At 32.8% G+C, this 21,274-nt stretch overlaps 2 protein-coding genes and 1 non-coding gene across 4 annotated transcripts; 2 read left to right on the top strand and 1 right to left on the bottom strand.

Moving 5' to 3' along the window:
- Positions 1 to 823: 823 nt before the first annotated feature.
- Positions 824 to 3,604, bottom strand: LOC130808390 (uncharacterized). Its single transcript, XM_057673865.1, has 6 exons — positions 3,000 to 3,604; positions 2,333 to 2,777; positions 2,137 to 2,248; positions 1,537 to 1,887; positions 1,441 to 1,491; positions 824 to 855 (listed from the first exon to the last, which is right to left on the bottom strand). The coding sequence occupies exons 1-6, from the start codon at positions 3,602 to 3,604 to the stop codon at positions 824 to 826; spliced, it is 1,596 nt and encodes a 531-aa protein (XP_057529848.1).
- Positions 3,605 to 12,424: 8,820 nt separating this feature from the next.
- Positions 12,425 to 12,540, top strand: LOC130809549 (U5 spliceosomal RNA). Its single transcript, XR_009040852.1, has one exon. It is a non-coding gene; the product is annotated as a U5 spliceosomal RNA (small nuclear RNA).
- A 1,091-nt stretch (positions 12,541 to 13,631) lies between these two features.
- Positions 13,632 to 18,482, top strand: LOC130807797 (L-ascorbate oxidase homolog). 2 transcript variants are annotated; one of them, XM_057673136.1, is made up of 9 exons: positions 13,632 to 13,734; positions 13,903 to 14,073; positions 14,212 to 14,321; positions 16,062 to 16,332; positions 16,454 to 16,550; positions 16,638 to 16,983; positions 17,120 to 17,485; positions 17,573 to 17,651; positions 18,034 to 18,482. In XM_057673136.1, exons 2-9 carry the CDS (start codon positions 13,927 to 13,929, stop codon positions 18,235 to 18,237), a joined length of 1,620 nt encoding a protein of 539 aa, XP_057529119.1. In that variant the 5' UTR covers positions 13,632 to 13,734; positions 13,903 to 13,926; the 3' UTR covers positions 18,238 to 18,482. The 2 variants fall into 2 exon arrangements, with proteins under 2 accessions (XP_057529119.1, XP_057529120.1); XM_057673137.1 differs by having other exon boundaries at positions 13,727 to 14,073.
- Positions 18,483 to 21,274: the final 2,792 nt, after the last annotated feature.

Raw genomic sequence — 21,274 nt, forward strand, 5'->3', positions numbered from 1 at the left:
CACTACATCTAGCTACAACTTTATTTCCATAGTCCATTTTGAACATAAACTGTTGAGGAAGAACAATATCACTATTATTAATTGATGAATAAAGAGTACAAGTACTCTTATGTTCCATTAGAACCATCATGTTGCATTGGATAAGAATACTTGTATTCATGTATTGTGCAATATTTTAATATTATTATTAATAATGTTAATGATCATTCATATGTTGTTTGATATTTATCCATAGAATGATAGAATAATACTATTTTATTACCTTTTTCTTAAATTGTGAAAACATAACAATATTTAAGTAGAAATTAATTAGTTTAACGTCAAAATTGATCATTTACATGTCAAAATTGAAATTATTTAATTTGATTAATCTGTTTAAGATTTTACTTTAAGTTGAAATTGATATCTTTAATGTCAAAATTGATATCTTTAATGTAATTGATGTGTAAACAAGATGGAAAACTTGTTCACAATAAGTATAAATTAAGGGGTCTTTGGGTTTTGTTTAACTTAGGAAAAATGTTTAAATTAATCAAGATAGTTAAGGGGAACTCTCACCCTAAACTTGAGGATATAACAAGGAGGAACACTCACTCACTTGTTTGGGTGTAGCTTAGATTAGGGAACTCTCACCAAATCGTCAACTACAAGCTTTAGTTTTAGGAACTCTCACTAAAACTCTAACTCTTCAAATTTGGAACACTCAAATTTGGACAATTAAAAATGACTAAACACAAGTCAAGTTCAATAAACAAACACACATTTTTCTTTGGCAAATTTCTGGATGATTTTTCATTCATGTTTAGCATGCTATTTATAGCTTTCATACATCCAATAATTCCATCAACAACTTGCCTAATTAATAGCAACAAAACAAAAAAAATAAATGCTGAAAATAAAAGATGATGAAAGGGCTCATAACCGTCCAATCCCATTCAACAATAATTAAAAGACTACTTAAAACTAAGCTTAAAACAAGGATAAATGTTCAGCAATTAATCTCTCAAAACTGTCCAATACCGTCATTCAAAGCTGCCCCTTGAATTCCAAAACCACCGCTTTAAATGAGATTAAAAACAAGCTGCCCCTTGAATTCCAAAACTACCGCTTTAAATGAGATTAAAAACCAGCTTTAAATCTCCTTAAAACATACCCCTTTGTATTCCAAAACAACAGCTTTAAATGAGATTAAAAATCAGCTTTAAATCTCCTTAAAACACGCTAATTAATCAGCCCAATTGATGCTCTTCAATGGCTTGCAATCAAGCCTTGTAACCGCCACCCTTTAATTTATGATTTCAACAAAGTACTTAGTTATACTTAGCAAAGTACAACCACTTGATGATTTATTTGGACCGTGCATACTAAGATCATAATAAGACTTGGACAAAAGTAATTCCCTTGCATTGGATTGGACTTGGGCATCTTGGATATTCGTACCTTGACCATCTTGGTCATCCTCCTCCTCTTCAAAGGAAATTGTCCTCAATTCTTCATCATCATAATATGGTGCAAGATCACCCACATTGAACGTACTTGAGACCCCATATTGGCCTCCCAAATCAACCTTATAGGCATTGTCATTGATCTTTTCCACAATTTCAAAGGGACCTTCAGCTCGTGGCATGAGTTTGTTTTTGCTTTGGCTAGGAAACCTTTCTTTCCTCATGTAAATCCATACCAAGTCACCAACTTCAAAATTCTTCACGTTTCTAACCCTCTTGTTGGCTTGCTTCTTGTAAATCTCATTGGCCTTTTCAATATTCTTCCTAACTTCCTTCTGAATCTTGACCATGAACTCAGCTTGTTCCTTAGCACCTCCATGCACAAACTTATCTTGAGGTAGGGCTTTGAGATCAATAGGAATATAGGGATTAACACCATAGACTACTTCAAAAGGTGAATACTTTGTAGTAGCACTAGGAGTCCTATTGTAAGCGAACTCGGCATGAGCAAGCTTAACATCCCAATCCTTGGTGCTCTTACTAACCAATGTTCTAAGTAAAGAACCAAGAACTCTATTCACCACCTCGGTTTGACCGTCCGTTTGTGGATGATGTGATGTAGAAAACAGCAACTTAGTTCCCATGAGACGCCATAATGGCTTCCAAAAATGACTTAGGAACTTAGTATCACGATCGGACACAATGGTGCGTGGCACCCCATGAAAACGAACCACTTCTTCAAAGTACAACTTAGCCACTTTCATAGCATCCTCGGTTTTATGACAAGGAATGAAATGAGCCATCTTTGAGAACCTATCAACAACCACCATGATTGAGTCTTTACCCCTTTGAGTTCTAGGTAAAGCCACAATAAAATCCATGCTAACATCTTCCCAAGGTCTCTCGGGAACTGGAAGTGGCTTGTAAAGACCTTTATGAAACACCATTTTTGCCCTTTGACAAGTAGAGCAACGAGTGATAACATGATGGACCGTAGATAACATCTTAGGCCAATAGAAATGAGTTTGAAGAAGCTCCAATGTCTTTTGAACACCAACGTGACCAGCTAGACCTCCCCCATGCGTTTCATGGATCAACAAACTTCTAATCGGACACTTAGGAATGCATAATCTATTTCCCTTAAAAAGAAAACCGTCGTGTAAGGAAAATAAATCATAGACTCCATCGACACATTTCTTCAAAATGGTCTTAAAATCTTCATCTTCTTTGTAGTACTCTTTGATCAACTCAAACCCAAGAATCTTGGCTTCGACAACACCAAGTAAATTATGCCTTCTAGATAAGGCATCCGCAACAACATTTGCCTTTCCACTATTGTATTTGGATGAAAAGTTAAATGTTTGAAGAAATTCTACCCATTTTGCATGCCTTGAATTCAACTTCTTTTGCCCATGAATAAACCTCAAGGACTCATGATCAGAATGAAGTATGAACGGTTGTGGCCTCAAATAATGTGACCAATGATCTAGAGCTCTTACCATTGCATAGAACTCTTTATCATAGGTGGAATAATTCAGCTTGCCTTGACTCAACTTCTCACTAAAGTAAGCAATTGGACGCCCCTCTTGAATCAACACGACACCAATTCCTTTCCCACTTGCATCACACTCAACTTCAAATGGCTTTGAAAAATCCGGAAGTGCTAGGATAGGTGTGTTGCACATCTTTTCTTTGATTTCTTCAAACGCCTTTTGAGCTTGAGGAGTCCATTCAAACGAACCCTTCTTTGTGCACTCGGTTATGGGAGCCATGAGAGTACTAAAATTTCGAATGAACCTCCTGTAAAAGGAAGCTAGCCCATGGAAAGAACGGACCTCCGTGAGTGTTTTAGGACTAGGCCATGATTGAATTGCTTCAACCTTGCTTGGATCAACTTTCACACCATCACCGGAAACTATGTAACCAAGAAAAGTGACCTCATATAACATAAAATCACATTTTTCAAGTTTTCCATACAATTTTTGCTTTCTCAAAACAGTAAAAACTTGAAATAAATGTTCCAAATGCTCATCCTCATCTCGACTGTAAATAAGGATATCATCAAGGTACACCACCACGAACTTTCCAAGAAATGGCCTTAGCACTTCGTTCATCAATCTCATGAAAGTGCTAGGTGCATTTGTAAGACCAAACGGCATCACGAGTCATTCATACAACCCATGCTTTGTTTTGAAGGCGGTCTTCCATTCATCCCCTTCCCTCATTTGAATCTGATGGTAACCACTTCTCAAATCAACTTTTGAGAACACCTTCGAACCACTTAACTCATCAAGCATGTCATCAAGTCTAGGAATTGGAAACCTGTACTTGATAGTAATATTGTTAACAGCTCTACTATCAATGCACATACGCCAAGTACCATCCTTTTTTGGAACCAAAAGAGCGGGAACAGCACACGGACTCATAGACTCTCGCACATAACCCATGCCCATCAACTCTTCTATTTGACGTTGTAACTCCTTAGTTTCTAAAAGGTTACATCTATAGGCAAGTTTATTTGGTAAAGGTGCGCCTGGAATGAGATCAATTTGATGCTCAATTCCTCTCAAGGGTGGTAACCCAATAGGTAATTCATTTGGAAAGACATCCTCAAAATCCTTAATCAATTGCGCCAACTTGGGATTTTGACTCACAAATTTTTCATGAATTTCTTTTGAATACAACAAAAACAACTCTTCCTCACCATCAACTTCCCTCTCAAATTCTTTAAAAGACAACAAGGAAATTTCTTTGGATGGCTTTTGTGAAAACTGTGGGGGTGGTAAAGGGTGTAATTTTTTTTGTTTCCCTTGGTGAGTTATAGTGTATGTGTTGTGGTATCCATCATGAAGTGATTTTCTATCAGTTTGCCACGGCCTACCAAGCAGAATATGATAAGCATCCATTGACACAACATCACACAATTGACTATCATGATAGGAACCAATAGAAAAACTAACCATGCATTGCTTTCTAACCCCCATACTAGAATTTGAATCTAACCAACTCAACTTGTAAGGATGTGGATGGTTAGTGGTGGTAAGACAAAGTCTAGACACTAAAGTCTTTGACACAGTATTTGCCTCACTACCCCCATCTATAATTAAATCACATACCTCGCCACCAACCTTACATTTGGTGATGAAAATGTGTTGCCTTTGTGGTGCCAAGGGCTCCTCCACATGTGCTTGCAAAGCCCTCCTAACAACCAGATTGGTTTTGTCCTCCATCTCCGGAAAGCAATGATCTTCTTCCCCATCCTCTTCATTAGGATTCTCGGTCTCCTCTTCTTCTGTTTCAAAATCCTCCCAATTAATGTTTTGCGTGGCCATAAGCTTAACCTCTTGCATGGTTAAAGCTCTTGAGTTAGGACAATCCTTCTTAAAATGTCCCCTTCCTCCACACTTGTAACACACAATGTCACTTAGCTTGAAATCCTTCTTGTCCTTCTTAGGTGAGTCATTGGGCTTGTTAAAGGAAGAACCATCGTTCAAAGAGAAAGGTGGTTTACGTACCACTGGAGGAGTGGTAGTTGGTTTCTTCTTCTTCCTTTTTGCATCAAACTTGGTCACAAGTTTACAAGCTTCCACAAAAGTAAGGTTAGTGTAACCTTCAAGCTTGTCTTGTAACTCTTGATCCAACCCAGCTACAAAACGCCCCATTTTGAGCTCTTCATTTTCAGTTACTTCACACACAATGGCAAGCCTATCAAACTCTTTGATGTAGTCTTCCACTGAATCGCCATTTTGTTGTAAAGTGCTCCACTTCACATATTGGCTTTGCTTATAATTGTGAGGAATGAAACGGTCTCTCATCCGTTTCTTCAACTTGTTCCAAGTTGATATGGGAGCTTTACCCCTAAGGGTACGTGCCCTTTGTTCCCCTTGCAACCAACTGTCACCATAGCCCTTCAGTTTCACCTTGGCTATCTTATATTTCTGCACTTCTTTTTGAATATCTTTGTATTCAAAGTACCTTTCCAAGGATTTCTCCCATTCCAAGTACTTTTCTGGATCAAGCGACCCATCAAAGGCAGGGACGTCTACTTTGAGACTCCTATCTTCCCTCCTAGGTGGAGGTTCTTCATCTTGATCTCTCCTATCTTGCTCGTTCAAGAGTCTTGCCATTAAGGCGGCAAGATTCCCTTGTAGATTGGCATTAATTTCGGCCAACCTTTCTTGACTAGCAATGGAACGATTTAGAGCTTCCAAAGCTACCCTCAAATCTTGATTCTCTCCCATGATATGTAGGTATTCGACCCCTTTGGAAGTGTTTAGAAAAACTCCCCCTATCTGACGCGCCAAATGATGTGTAAACAAGATGGAAAACTTGTTCACAATAAGTATAAATTAAGGGGTCTTTGGGTTTTGTTTAACTTAGGAAAAATGTTTAAATTAATCAAGATAGTTAAGGGGAACTCTCACCCTAAACTTGAGGATATAACAAGGAGGAACACTCACTCACTTGTTTGGGTGTAGCTTAGATTAGGGAACTCTCACCAAATCGTCAACTACAAGCTTTAGTTTTAGGAACTCTCACTAAAACTCTAACTCTTCAAATTTGGAACACTCAAATTTGGACAATTAAAAATGACTAAACACAAGTCAAGTTCAATAAACAAACACACGTTTTTCTTTGGAAAATTTCTGGATGATTTTTCATTCATGTTTAGCATGCTATTTATAGCTTTCATACATCCAATAATTCCATCAACAACTTGCCTAATTAATAGCAACAAAACAAAAAAAATAAATGCTGAAAATAAAAGATGATGAAAGGGCTCATAACCGTCCAATCCCATTCAACAATAATTAAAAGACTACTTAAAACTAAGCTTAAAACAAGGATAAATGTTCAGCAATTAATCTCTCAAAACTGTCCAATACCGTCATTCAAAGCTGCCCCTTGAATTCCAAAACCGTCGCTTTAAATGAGATTAAAAACAAGCTGCCCCTTGAATTCCAAAACTGCCGCTTTAAATGAGATTAAAAACCAGCTTTAAATCTCCTTAAAACATACCCCTTTGTATTCCAAAACTGCAGCTTTAAATGAGATTAAAAATCAGCTTTAAATCTCCTTAAAACACGCTAATTAATCAGCCCAATTGATGCTCTTCAATGGCTTGCAATCAAGCCTTGTAACCGCCACCCTTTAATTTATGATTTCAACAAAGTACTTAGTTATACTTAGCAAAGTACAACCACTTGATGAGTTATTTGGACCGTGCATACTAAGATCATAATAAGACTTGGACAAAAGTAATTCCCTTGCATTGGATTGGACTTGGGCATCTTGGACATTCGTACCTTGACCATCTTGGTCAGTAATAATTAGTAATTTTTTATTCTTTAGTTTTTAGAAGACCGACCATTTTTATTTTTCAATTTTTAGATTTTGGGTCGACCCATATTAATGCTCTCAATAAGAGATCATCGCATCCAAGTTTTTGTGATAGTTATATTAACATTATATCATTTCGCAATACATTTCAATAAAAATTTATACTCTCTCGGTACTCATTAGTTCTTTTCATTTACTTTTTTGGCAGATCCCAATGCAAACTTAAAATTCAAATAATTTTAATTTTAGTATTGAGACGAATTTAACAAGATCCCATATAAATATGTTTTTTCATATAAATCGATGAGAAAGCATAGTCAAAGTTTGACACTAATATTTGTAAATTCTATTTAAGAAGAACATGTGAAAACGGAGGGAGTAGTTTATAAGGATAATATATAATTGAATAGTTTTTCATTTTTTTTTATTTAGAACTCCGTGCATTAAACTTGTTTCCGTATTATATATTACTCCCTGCAATTTATCTCAATCATCTCATTTACTTTTTCACATATTTCAATGTGATATTTCAACTTGTTTCTATATACTTTAATCTTATGGGAAGTCAATGTTAGTATTCCTAACATTGAGGTGTATTAAATAAGATCTTAATTTACTGTATTTTAACTTATAGATGAAAAAATTACAAATTAAAAATAATGATTGAATAATGCAAAAGTATGAGACAATTGAGCTGAATATAAGAAGCTATTTTTTATTAGAATAATGTTGAGATGAAAAACAACAAAGGCGGAGTATTAATTGGAGTAAATGGTGAATATTATATTACATATTAAATCTCTAATTAGGTCGTCTCATCATCAAATGAGTTCAATAGGGTAAGCCCAAACTATTTAATAAAAATTGCTTTTTGTAAAAGCAGAAATTAAGTTTTCATTGTTTTTTTTTTAATCTTTTTTCACTAAATACTAATGGGTCATTTGTATGGACTCGTCTCACGGTAAGACGGTCTCATACAAAACGGGTTGTATATTAAACTACCCTAATTCTTGTATCAGACCCGTCCCATATCTATATCACATATTCTTATATAGTATTGTCTCATATGAAACGCACTTTATATTTAAATTGAATATTCCAATTAATATCAATTATTAACATATAATTTTTCGTTTTAACTTTGTCTTATCAGAAACATTTTAAATTAAACAACTAAAAAAAGACGGATGTTGGGTCAAATTGTTGACCTGCTTGTAGAGAAGGACTTTATTTAGTTCAGCCGCGATTGCAGGAAATCCTGTAAATCTACTATTCTTTGTTCCCATTTCCTTTTGTGGGGTTGGTGGGTATCCCATTTATTAGGGCTTAACACTTAATTATGCACATAGTTATGCATGCACCGATTTTCATTATGAATGTAATATGGACAAGTTAATAATAATATCTATTGGATAATAATAAAGTATTATTTGAGAATTGAATTTTGTCTCATTTAGAGTAATATTGTATTTTTTTTAGGTTAAGTCATGATTGAATTTCACTTTATCTTTCTCAGTCCCCAGTTTGCCCTATAAACAAAAAAAAAACTAAGTACTTTTTGATCTCTTTTTTACTATGTACGTATATTATTATTATTATTATTATTATTATTGGAAGAAGAAAGAGAATTTTCCATAAAACAACCATAAAATATTTACAGGATAGAAGTCCAGGCTATCACCACTGACTTGTTATTGTTGCATCAAATTACTAGAAAAATACATGTTCTAGGAAAGGTTTTCAAACTGCACTCTTTATGTGCAAAGAAGAAAGGGAGAGCTTCAAAAAGAGTGTAAGGGAGTCCATACTATTCACTCAACAAAAACACAACTAGACATCATTAATGGTGCTTTACATCCAACTAGTATCTCTATCAAATTCTTTAGCAAAAATAAAGAAAAAGCGTGCCTTCACTTCTAGCTTGATGGTCTTTAACACAATCTCGATAGATTTCACTTTTGCTTTCCATATGGCTTCATTTCGGGATTGTCATATTTGGTATACTAAGCAGCTTAATACAGTGCAGATTAATTTTTTCCTTGCCACGAGAAGTCTCCAACTTTTCGAAGCTAGGTTGTTGAGAGAAGAAATTTTGAAATTTGAACCAACACATGCCATCGTGTCATCAAACAGTTTATACTAAACCTGTAGAAAAAAAAGAGGTGATTGATAGATTTTATCTTGTGGAGACGATCTTTTGTCTTTAGCTTGTTGAGGATTGCGAGCCAAATGATGAATCTTGTTTTTGGGAGTGCGGTTTCGGACCAAATCAGCTTCGCACGAATTCTGCAAATTTTGATAGACCTCATTTTCAGAGTAATTGCTGCGTTCCATCCAAACCCACTGTTTATCTTTTACATGACAGATATTATTTATTATTATTATTATTATTATTATTATTATTATTATACACCTTTCATTTTCATATGCTCTTCTCAAATAGAATTTACGAATTTTAGTGTTAAACTTTGACGATGATTATATGGGATCTTATAGATTTGTCTCAATATACATTTTTTTAAATATCAACTTTTATTATGTTTAAGAACACGCAATTAAAATTATTTGACTTTTAAGTTTACATTGGGATCTGCACAAAAAGCAAATAAGAGAAAAACAATGAAAACAGAGGGATTATTATTATTATTATTATTATTATTATTATTATTATTATTATTATTATTATTATTATTATTATAAGCCATGTCTAATTGGGCCGCTTTATTATAAGTTTTTTAAAATATTATAAGTAAACATTTAAAATATTGAAAGTAGGCATTAATACTACGGTAAGTAAGCATTAAGAATAATGTAAGTAGGCATTAAGATTCGGTAAGTAGCTATTAATTTTTAATGGATTGGGCTTGAAATACGTCTGTCAAAGAGACGGTCTCTCAAGAGACTAGCTGATAATAAAATTCATGTTTGTTTTGAACTTTTGTTGATTTAATTACAAATTATATATTAGGCTCATTAAAAGGTACTAAAAATAAGAAAAGAATTAGAATCCATATATATATATATATATATATATATATATATATATATATATATATATATATATATATATATATATATATATATATATATATATATATATATATATATATATATATATATATATATATATATATATATATATATATATATATATATATATATATATATATATATATATATATATATATATATATATATATATATATATATATATATATATATATATATATATACATACTAAAAAAGAACTTGAAAATGATCACAAAATTAATAACATTTTTTCATTTTGAAATTGATTGATCTTAACATGTTTAGTATGCCAATGATTATCTGAATTGTAAGACATATGTTTTCACTAATATTATCACAAAACACAATTGTGTAGCTTTAGGTAAAATTAAACACAATAAATTTCTAGTAAAATTAAAGACATATAATCAAGAAATTGTCGTTATTTTCGACCACTTGTAAACTGTCATTGAAAATGTCAGTGCTTTCTACACGTGTAAATAATTAGTCAGTCGGTAACAAAAAGTTTGGTTGCAGAGTTGGTGTCTAATGCCAAGTTTATTTTGTGATTTAAATTTGAATAAAATTTTATGAGGTAAAATCTTAATAGAATTATATGATCGTACAATAATATCTAACAATTTAATTCATCATATTTAGTCCTAATTATTATTGATTTTTCTTATATACCATTTTTTACTTTTTAATTCTCATAAACACATGTTTCAAAAGTATTTCATAATCACAACTCATTTTTTTTTTCCACAAATATAAGGTTTTGAACTAAGTAGTAAAATTAGTCTAGTCATATACATAGACATAGTCAAAGATATTTTAATTTACAAATTCAACATTCGGACATCAATAATTATGAGTACCAAAATAAATTACAATTGGGATTTGTATTTTTACTTTGTTAATGGCTAAATAAACTTACGCAATAACACTAAGAATAAACTTTAAGATGCGCTTTGTAATGACAACCGTTTCCCGAAAACTTAATACGTGTTGTAAGCGTGTAATCACTTTTCTTTTGTGATATTTCCCTCACAAAGATATTTGGGTTTTTACTTGGAAATTCACAACGAGATACAAAACAACACAACACACTTTTAGTACTTAGGGTATGTCACTTAATAAAAAAGTGTTTGATAAATTATAAACTTTTGAAAATTCTAACAAGAAGTCTATAATTCTTTTTCAAAAAACACAAGAGAAAAAGCAGAAACAAGAGAATTCGGAAATTAGGTGTTAGTAACATCCTTCCCTAAGCCTTATTTATACTAGTTCAAACATACCAAAGGGTCATGGCACATTCAATCACTAATTGATGATCAAGCATAATGTTCATCAATCAATACCATTATAACTATAATATTCATAAGCATTATTCCTCCTCATTAAGAGAAGGAATCCAATGCACTTAATTCAAAGAAAATGTAAAGTCACAACGGTCTGATCAAAACAAAAGGTCGAGTTGACTTTTGTTCCATCCATAGGAAAGCCGACTCGGCTTTTCTAGCTAGATAAAATATAGTTTCCAATACGTAAAGCCTAGTCGGCTTTAGGTTCATCCTCAGGAAAGTTGAGCCAGCTTTTCTTACTGACTCGGTTTTCCAATTTGCCTTTTATTCTATCATTTAAACCCTTTTGAACCTTGTATTTTTAATACATTTCGTCCCACTACTATTTATAGTACATGGTGATAATTACTTAGTATTTTATATACGCTAAATATTCAATAATAAATTAAACTAAATCTCACTTTATCATAGTTTACATTATATATTGAGAAATATATACCAAATAAATTAATTAATTAACAAAAATTGCTATAATAACTTTTGTCAACAACTAAAAACCATAAGATGGGAGTGGTACATTTTATACTTCATATATCAATATTATAAGAATACAAAATTAGATTGAAAAGAGGTGGAGAATACTCCATTTTAGAGCTGTTCAAAACAAACCCGACCCGAAAATCCGACCCGAAATCGAAAATTATCCGACCCGAAAAAAGTAAGTTTTTTAGGTTTACCGAACTGCAATTACCCGAACCGATACTTCACTTGAACCGTTTGATAACCGAAAAGGGCAAAATCGAACTCGAACTGCAACCGAATTTTATAACTGACATATAAACCTTAACCGATGTTACCCGAACTGAACAGTGATTAACCCGAGTCAAAACCGACCCGAATTATGCACGTAACCGAATGTAACCTGACTAAAACCGATTAAGATCGAACTGTTTTTAACCCGAACTGATACAAACCCGATCGATTATTAATCGAACTGTTTTTAACCCGAACTGATACAAACCCGAACCGATTGTAAATTGAACTGTTATAAATCCGAATCAAATTTTCACCTAATTTTAGCAAATTAAGTCCAATTTCAGTTTTCTAATAATATGGAATAAGGAAGAACACAAGTTCTATACAGAAGAGATTGCATACAGAATATATATATATATATATATATATATATATATATATATATATATATATATATATATATATATATATATATATATATATATATATATATATATATATATATATATATATATATATATATATATATATATATATATATACTTCCACAGATCTCATACCAACTTACGCAGACACGCCGTGAGCACAAAGCGAACTATTCTTTCGCCTTTTACTAAAGAATACCGTGTGCTCGCTGCATTAAGTGGCATACGTTTATTTTGGGAGGAAGCCTTTAATTAAGGTTAAATGGGTCAAATGACCTGAAATATATGAATTTAATGACCTAAAAAAAAAAGTAGGTTAAATGGGTCATTAGCAGGTTGATCCGATCTGCTACAGATCAGGTCGGGGTTTCAATTTTTGACCCATTAATTAAATGGGTCAGGTTCAGGTTAAGGGTTTATTGACCCATTTATATATGATCCGAACCTCAAAATGACCCAACCCGACCTGTTTGACACCCCTATCTGCTATATCTGATAAAACAATCGGTAATTATTTTTTGTAAGTAAATGAGCATACATCAATTAAAAACCTGACTATTAACTTATTTCGATATTGACCCGATCAATAGTTATCCGTAACCGATAACTACTCGAAAAATAAAGCTCGAACCCGATCTGTACCCGAAAAAAGCGAACCAATTAGTAATCGATGACAACCCGAGACCGATTGACACTCGACACGAACTTCAACCGACACCGAACTGATGCTAACCCGATAGCTTGAATAATCGATCTCTAACCGAACCGTGACTAACCGACTCGACCCGAGTGTGACCCGTTGTAACACACAGCCGAAAAATAATCGATCAGAAATGCAACCGAACCGAATAACATCCATCCGAAACCGACCCGATCAACCGAATGAACACCTCTACTCCTTTTGTTTTTAAAATAGAGATTATAATGAAAGATTTGAAAATTTTTACGCTAGAGTCCGTGTCTATTGCCAGCTTGGTTTTTTCATTACTTTTTTCCTTTTCCCTTTTTGAAAATGCCCATTTGCCAGCTCTTAGTGGAAATACTCTTACAGCTCTATTAAACTAAGTAGGAAAATACACCTCAGAGGAAAAAACAACCAAAAAATTTTGTAATTATTAAAATAAACAAAAGCAAACTACCCTTTCCTGGCCAAATTAAATATTCCCTCCTATTGATTGTAAATATTTTATTACTTGGTCAACTTATCTTAAATATTTAATTTTTATTTTGGCTATGTTAATTTTACTAATTTATTTTTATTAAACTTATATATTTTTTTACATATAATATCATTTAAATACATAGTAAAAAGTCAAAATAAGACACATCAAATGAATAGTAGGGAGTGTTACCCATCCCCTGCTTTATTTTTTCTTTATATTCCCTGCTCTCATCCACTTGACACACCCTCTGCTACAAGATCTAACAAACCCATTTCCCTCCATTCAATCTTCAGTATGCTTTTCTATCATTATCTTTTTCAAATACCTTTTATTCTGGCAATAGTCTACTTTTTTAATGTACTAATGTACTAAATGGTGATATTCATAATGGGTTATTGATATTGAATATTGATCGCCATTGTTTTATATAATTTCTATTTCAATTTTTGGGGTTTTGCAGGAGTTATAAACTTTGACGAAGATAATGGAAGAAAGAAGTATGAAATACTTAACAATCTTGGGATTAATTGCATTTTTAAATGTATTTATTGTAAATGCTGATGACCCATATAGATTTTTTACTTGGACCGTCACTTATGGAACTATTTCTCCTTTGGGTGTTCCTCAACAGGTTGGTTTTTCTTTTCGTTTTTATTTTTTTGGTGTAATTAGATGTTTATGAAGTAGAAAGGTAGAATATTCTATATTTGGTTAATTTAAGTTTTAAAATCTAACTGTATGTTTATGGTTTTGTTTATGATGCAATTAGGTCATTCTCATCAATGGTCAATTTCCAGGACCTAAACTTGATTGTGTGACAAATGACAACATCGTTCTTAATGTCATTAATAAATTGAATGAACCTTTCCTTCTCACTTGGTATGTTTCCCTTTCTTCTTAACATTTTATATTTTAATAAGATTATTTTTAATTTGAAGTTGAGTTGAATACTTTTATACCATTGACCATTGTGATATTGTTGTGGAAGAATGTTTTATTGATGCTGTTTCTGGATTTATTTTTAATAGTCCAATTTCATTTTCACTCGTACAATACACTAATTCAAGCCTCAATTTAAAATTATGGGACATGAATCAAAGAAGATCCATTTGATTATATTTAACTTATCAATGAAAAATAAATCAATGAAAAATAAAATAATAAAGTGATGGTTGAATAGTGATAAAAACCATTTGAATCGGAAGGAGTATAAGTAAACAATTGACAACCAAAAATGAAGCAAAAGCTTAAGAATTGACTTATTTCTAGCTATGAAAATCAAACTCCCAAACACCAATTCCCCCCTAAGCTTTTTTTTTTTTTTTTTTTTTTTTTTTCGTCTAAATAAGAGAAATTAATTAAGAAAAGTGTTGAAAATTTAACGAAAAAAAAAAACCCAATTTATGACTTATCTAAATGTGGATTTTATTTCTATTCATAATACAAATGTTGAAGTGTTTGGCTAAACAAGTGAATGGTAAGCTTTTGTAGGCCGAATCACATGATTTAACTGACAAAAAGTTGCACAATCTAATATCCTCATTTACATAGCAGTTATGTAATTGTTTTAACTTTAATTAATATCATTAGGATCATGTGCTGATTGCATTTGCTACTTATAAAAACATGAGTTTGATTCTCGTTGTCTCTCTCCTAGCCCTTTCTTTCCCTTCCCAACCATATACCAAAAAAATTAATACAATTAAATTAATTCTACTTCTTTTCTAATGTATCCTATTAACCAAGCTACATGTTGTATTGATGGTTAGGAAGTCGAACCCCAAACCATGAGATCAAGGGATTATGCATTAGTTTTTTATTTATTTTTTTTAATTTTTTGAAGAGAAACATTAGTTAAATTTAACTTAAATTAATGTGTTCTATTAACTCCTAAATTTTGATACTAATAGAGTTATAGTCTACTTTCTCCGTCCACTTGAGTCTGGCATACTTGAATTACGATATTGCAAACTCAAAGGGCTGAGTATTAACTCTAGTTAAAGTAAAGAGTACAAAATCAATCAAAATAGGGTATCCTACATTCAACAATTTGTCATATGTCACAAACAAAGATTGCTTTTTATTTTTTTGTTACTATAATGGAACTAAAGAATTTAATCCAAATATATAAGTTGGGTTTATGGCTTATTTGGCTATTGACATTAACTTATGGGAGTGGTAATTATAATCTAATGAAATTTATGTAGGAATTTTATCTAACAACGCTCATGATCATGTTTGTCCTAATTTTAATCATTTATTTTTGTTCACAAAATTCATCCTCATTTATACCAAGTAAAAAGCTGATATTAATTGGTAGTCGAAAAATTATGAAATAAAACACATGATTGAGAATGAGAGCTTTACTACTATGAGAATAACACAACAAATTTAGTGAAAATTAACACTATATGTCATCCTCATTAGCATCTTTTAATACCACTAATGAAACACCATGAAAGAGGTTGAAATTTTATTGCGAAATGTAACTGCGTAGGCACATTTTTATTGATAATGAAAAAAGATGCAAGTGCTTGTAAGACACTAAGATGAGTTATCTTACATTAATCTTCTAATTATGATGGACTTCCCTAATTTTAACCTTCTTGTAAATTGTAGGAATGGAATAAAGCAGAGAAAGAACTCATGGCAAGACGGTGTTCTAGGGACTAATTGTCCAATCCCTCCAAACAAAAACTTCACATACTTTTTCCAGCCTAAAGATCAGATTGGTTCTTACACTTACTTCCCATCGACTGGGTTGCACCGTGCTGCTGGTGGGTTTGGTGCTCTCAATGTGTACTCCAGGCCTCGAATTCCCATTCCTTACCCTAACCCTGCTGGTGACTTTACTTTGCTTATTGGTGACTGGTACAAAACCAATTACAAGGTTTGTTTTTCATTGCATTTCGAATGTTATTTGTTTACACTCCTGGTTATCCATGAAAGACATTGCTATGGCTTCTTGTTTCTTTTGTTTGATCCTTTTGTTGAATATTGGTTTTATGCAGACCCTTCAAAGGGCTCTAGATGCAGGAAAAGCTCTTCCATTCCCTGATGGCTTGCTTATTAATGGCCGGACTGGAGGTTCCTTCAATGGAGATCAAGGTTAGCTTTCAATGACCAAAAACTTCTGATATTGAAGTCTTTGTTTTTGCATAGACATAAAAGATCAAATCAGTATTCATGTTTCAGGAAAAACATACAAGTTTCGAGTTTCAAATGTGGGAATGTCAACTTCATTCAACTTCCGAATTCAAGGTCACAAATTAAAGGTCGTTGAGGTTGAAGGATCTCACGTAGTTCAGAACCTATATGATTCCATTGATGTTCATGTGGGTCAGTCTCTCTCGATTCTTGTGACCTTTGACCAGGCTCCCAAGGACTACTACATTGTTGCTTCGACTCGTTTCACAAGGACGGTTCTTACTGTAACCGGAGTTCTTCACTATTCAAACTCTCACTCGCGGGTCTCTGGACCTGTGCCTGCACCTCCTGCTGGACAATTTCATTGGTCCATGGAACAAGCCAGAACTTTCAAGTAAGAAATTCTCAATGTTGAATTATCTTATTACTTGATATCTGATTCTATATTGTCTTTGGTGTTCTAATTATTGCTTAATACATTGGTGCAATGAAACACGATTATAATCTCTTTTGGAAAATCCATAATGTAGGTGGAATCTTACAGCAAATGCGGCTAGACCGAACCCACAAGGATCTTTCCATTATGGAACAATCCCAATTTCACAAACCTTTGTGTTAGCTAACTCGGCTCCTCTGATCAATGGAAAGCAACGCTATGCTGTTAACCAAGTGTCCTTTATATACCCTGATACCCCTCTGAAGCTTGCCGATTATTTCAACATTCCTGGAGTGTTCAGCTTGAATTCCATTCAAGCCAATCCATCTGGCGGATCTGCAAGACTTGGCACTTCAGTTTTAGGAACTAATCTTCATAATTTCATTGAGGTTGTCTTCCAGAATGATGAGTATTCAATGCAGTCTTGGCATCTTGATGGCTTTGATTTCTGGGTTGTTGGGTACTTTTCTTTACATGATTTTATTCTCTTATACTGCAAGTCTGAGTTTTGGCACGCCTCTCATATTTTGACTTTCAATTGTTACAGTTTTGGTGCTGGTAAATGGAGTCAAGCCAGTCGGAAGAGTTACAATCTTAAAGATGCTCTTACCAGACATACTACTCAGGTATATTATATCTCTGGCCTACAACCATCAACATGATTTTTTTGTCACGTTGGCCTTTATAACCGACCGTATCAATAAATAAACTAAATCAAAAGTTTAGCCTGATATGTTATATATATACTCTATCAATATCGACATACTTCTATACGTAATATGTTCAGTCGAGCCATGTTTAGACTGTTATTTTGCACCCTGCATCATTGTTCATCTGCTCTGTTTGTGTGGCTCGGCTCAGTCCTGACTACAATTTAGAACAATGATGATCTTACACCTTGAGAGTATAAATTACTAAATAAACCCTACTATTCCGTGTTGACCCCCTAGCAAAATCAGACTCAAACCGAGTTTGCGATTTCATTAGATATATGGGTGAATGTTACAGGTTTATCCCAAGTCCTGGACAGCAATATTAGTGTCATTGGACAACCAAGGGATGTGGAACCTGAGATCTGCAATCTGGACGCGACAATATCTTGGACAGCAACTCTACCTCAGAGTATGGAACGCAGACAAGAGTCTCGCTAATGAGTACAATCCCCCAAGTAATGTGCTCCTCTGTGGAAAAGCAGTTGGAAGACATCCTTAAAACAACCTTCCTTCTACATCAAGTCTAGTTATTTGTCACCCTGATATATATAGACTAAGACTATAGAGATTCTGCTCTTAGATTGCATCAGTCATCAGTGTTTGACTGTGAGCTTGGTACACGCGGGAAATATTCTTATTTTGTACCCTTTTCACTCTTATTATTATCATCTGTATATTGTAATGCAATGAAAATTCCTTGCTTAATTATTTAATTTCATTAATTAGAATGGAAACATTTCATCATAACATCATTTTTGATTTGTTTGGTTTAATTGTTTATGACTACTTTTTATAAAAAAATTAGTCGCTGTTTCTTTCTTTCTTTCCTTTTTTTTTTTAAATTCAAGGGTAAGTTAGAAAATTTTCTTGTAGGCGGTGAAACTTGAATCTATGTCAAAATGGTGAAAGTTGAAGTGTTCAAAATAAACACGATTTTGTAACGGAATCCAATTTAACCCGACTTTAAAATCAATTTAAAATTAAGTAAAAACCAATGTGGACACTACAACTTATTTTATACCGACTCAAAAATCCTGACTGTAGATCGATTTAATGACATGAATGAGTACCAGGTGAAGGGAAAACATCAATATGATTCTTATTAGTGAGTATTGTCTATGTCATCAGTTTTTAGCATCCATCTGATTAATTGTTCTATTTTAAATGAGTGTTAAACTTAACGGAAAATATTTGCTATTACTACACAAAGAGAAGTGTACAACAATAGTAATTAGTTTTCCAAAATTTTGTGGTTTATCTATTCCTTCGGCTTTTTTTGATAGAAAACAACCTTTGATTTCTTGCTTTTTCAAGTCACTGAATTCCTTTCAACAAACATGAAGAATCATGAATTTGATTTTCTTGATAGAAAACAACCTGCATCTGTATAAGATAATACATCTAGATGATTGTATTTTTGTAATTGAAAATGCATAAATCTACTTACTACTCTGACAACATATGCAATATATGGCATACAATGAGAAAGATAAATGAGTTTCCTAACTATTCTCTGATATTGCCCTTTATTAGCTAGAGTTGCTCCTTTAATATTTTAAAGTCTATTATTAGTAGGGTGTTCAAACATATCCGGTTTGGAAAATCCGACCCGAATTATCCGGTATTCAGGATTTACAACCGGATAATTTACTCGGTTTACTAAATCCGGATAATCCGGCTCGGGTACCCAGTTTTAAAACCAGTTATTCGGATCGGATACGGTTTGCATTTTTTCGGAATCTAGATACTTGGTATCCGATTTATTATTATTATTATTATTATTATTATTATTATTATTATTATTTTAGTTTTAAAATTTGTTTTGAAAAACCTAAATCTAGCTTGGGCCTTTTGCTTTCCAATTTCCAGTATGCTACTTAGACAATCGTTTCTCACTTCCAGTCTCACACTCTCCCTCCCTTTGTTTTCCAACTAAGCTGAAAGGTAATGGGTAATGAAATTTGTTTAGATGATTGTGAAAGAAAGTGCATATATTGGGGAGGTTTAAAAAGGAGTGAGGAAGAAATTAATTAAGTGGATTGGAGAATGAAGACATGTATGTATGGATATCCATGGTTTGTATTTTATGACTAATTAGGCAAAAGTATTTCCAGAGGGTTAGTATTATAATTTTTTGTAAACAAAAAATATTCTAAAAGAGAAAACAACAAAAAACACATGTATCAAGGAAGAAAACAAAACCGGATACCCGGTTTTTGACTTGAATTAAACTGGGTATCCGAATACCAGATACCTGGTTTAATTCGGATTGGAATCTGGTCGCATTTTTAGGTATCTGGAAAATCGAGTATCCTGATATCTGGATCCGGATCGACTCGGTATCCGGTTTTGAACACTCCTAATTATTAGCTGCAATTGGAGTTTCAACTGGCTTACAATAAATCATACCTTTGTCAAGTAGAGGATCCAAAAGGTAATTTGTGTGTTTAATGAATATTCCTTGCTTTTGATGCACCTTAATACCAAGGAAGTAATTGAGTTTTGACAAGATCTTTCATTTTAAGCTCTTGAAATAACTTTCTTTTCTATGGTTTTATCTTTTATGCATAATTTCCTGTAATAATCATATCATCTTTAAAAATTATCTAGCAAGTCATTTAATTATAGAAAAATTATTTTTAAAAGGCCAACATTTGGCCCATCAGTAGATAAAGGGCTAATCTTACGTTTGTTCTACAAAATCCAATTTTTTTCAACTATTTTAACCTGTCACTTGTTATCTAGGTTACTTTTGACTTTTTAAACTTTTTAAACCTGTAAAACGCGAGAAAAAAAAAAAATCCTAACTATCCAATCGTTCTACCCTGATTATAATAACTAAGATTCCTATGCTTATACTTGATTTTTGACAAGCTTTGTTACTTTTACCTCTAGTTATCCTTTTAAGGATATAAACTATTAAATTAACCAAGATATACCATTGATACCACTATACAAGCTTCACCTTTAAGCTACTAAACCTTACTGCTCCAAATCAAGATAGTCTTTAAGCTTGAACTATAAATTTTGAAAATATTGATTTAACAGCACAAGTTCTAATCACCTGTAATAAAATAATTTTTTTTCTGATAAAATAGAAAATTTTTGACTAATTGCTCGGGTTATTTTGACCTCAGACCAAAGGTCTAAGAAAAAAAACCAATCAAAGTTTTATAAATAAATACTTCAATAAATTAAATAACTTTTTAAAGATTTACACAAAGGTCCTTTTACAAATAAAATACTTAAATACAAATAATGTTTACAATGAAAATGAAATACGCAATTCATCTTGAGAGAGAAGTTCCGACCACGCTTAGTTGTGCTACTCTGATATCCAACTAACGCTTGTAATACTCATACATACAGTATCCCTCAAGGGACAATTATTTAGAGTGGACAAAAAAACCTTTGTACTATTAGCAACCACGGTTGAGTAGTACAACAAACAATAAAACCTTTAAAGCATCCAAAAGGGACTCCACATAGAACATATGACTTCACGTAAGTCAGAACAATCGGTGGGAATTGGATCA

Source organism: Amaranthus tricolor, chromosome 3 (assembly GCF_026212465.1).
Source record: "Amaranthus tricolor cultivar Red isolate AtriRed21 chromosome 3, ASM2621246v1, whole genome shotgun sequence".
NCBI lineage: Eukaryota > Viridiplantae > Streptophyta > Magnoliopsida > Caryophyllales > Amaranthaceae > Amaranthus > Amaranthus tricolor.

Excerpts from the sequence above, each read along its gene's own strand:
- LOC130808390 (XM_057673865.1), bottom strand. The coding sequence starts at position 3,604 with ATGCCGTTTGGTCTTACAAATGCACCTAGCACTTTCATGAGATTGATG. Across the intron at positions 2,778-2,999 it reads ATTGCTTACTTTAGTGAGAA|TGGAAAGGCAAATGTTGTTG; the intron begins GTTGAGTCAAGG and ends CAAATACAATAG. Across the intron at positions 1,888-2,136 it reads ACGCACCATTGTGTCCGATC|TCTATGGTGTTAATCCCTAT; the intron begins GTGATACTAAGT and ends CTTTTGAAGTAG.
- LOC130807797 (XM_057673136.1), top strand. The coding sequence starts at position 13,927 with ATGGAAGAAAGAAGTATGAAATACTTAACAATCTTGGGATTAATTGCA. Across the intron at positions 14,322-16,061 it reads GAACCTTTCCTTCTCACTTG|GAATGGAATAAAGCAGAGAA; the intron begins GTATGTTTCCCT and ends TGTAAATTGTAG. Across the intron at positions 16,984-17,119 it reads GAACAAGCCAGAACTTTCAA|GTGGAATCTTACAGCAAATG; the intron begins GTAAGAAATTCT and ends TCCATAATGTAG.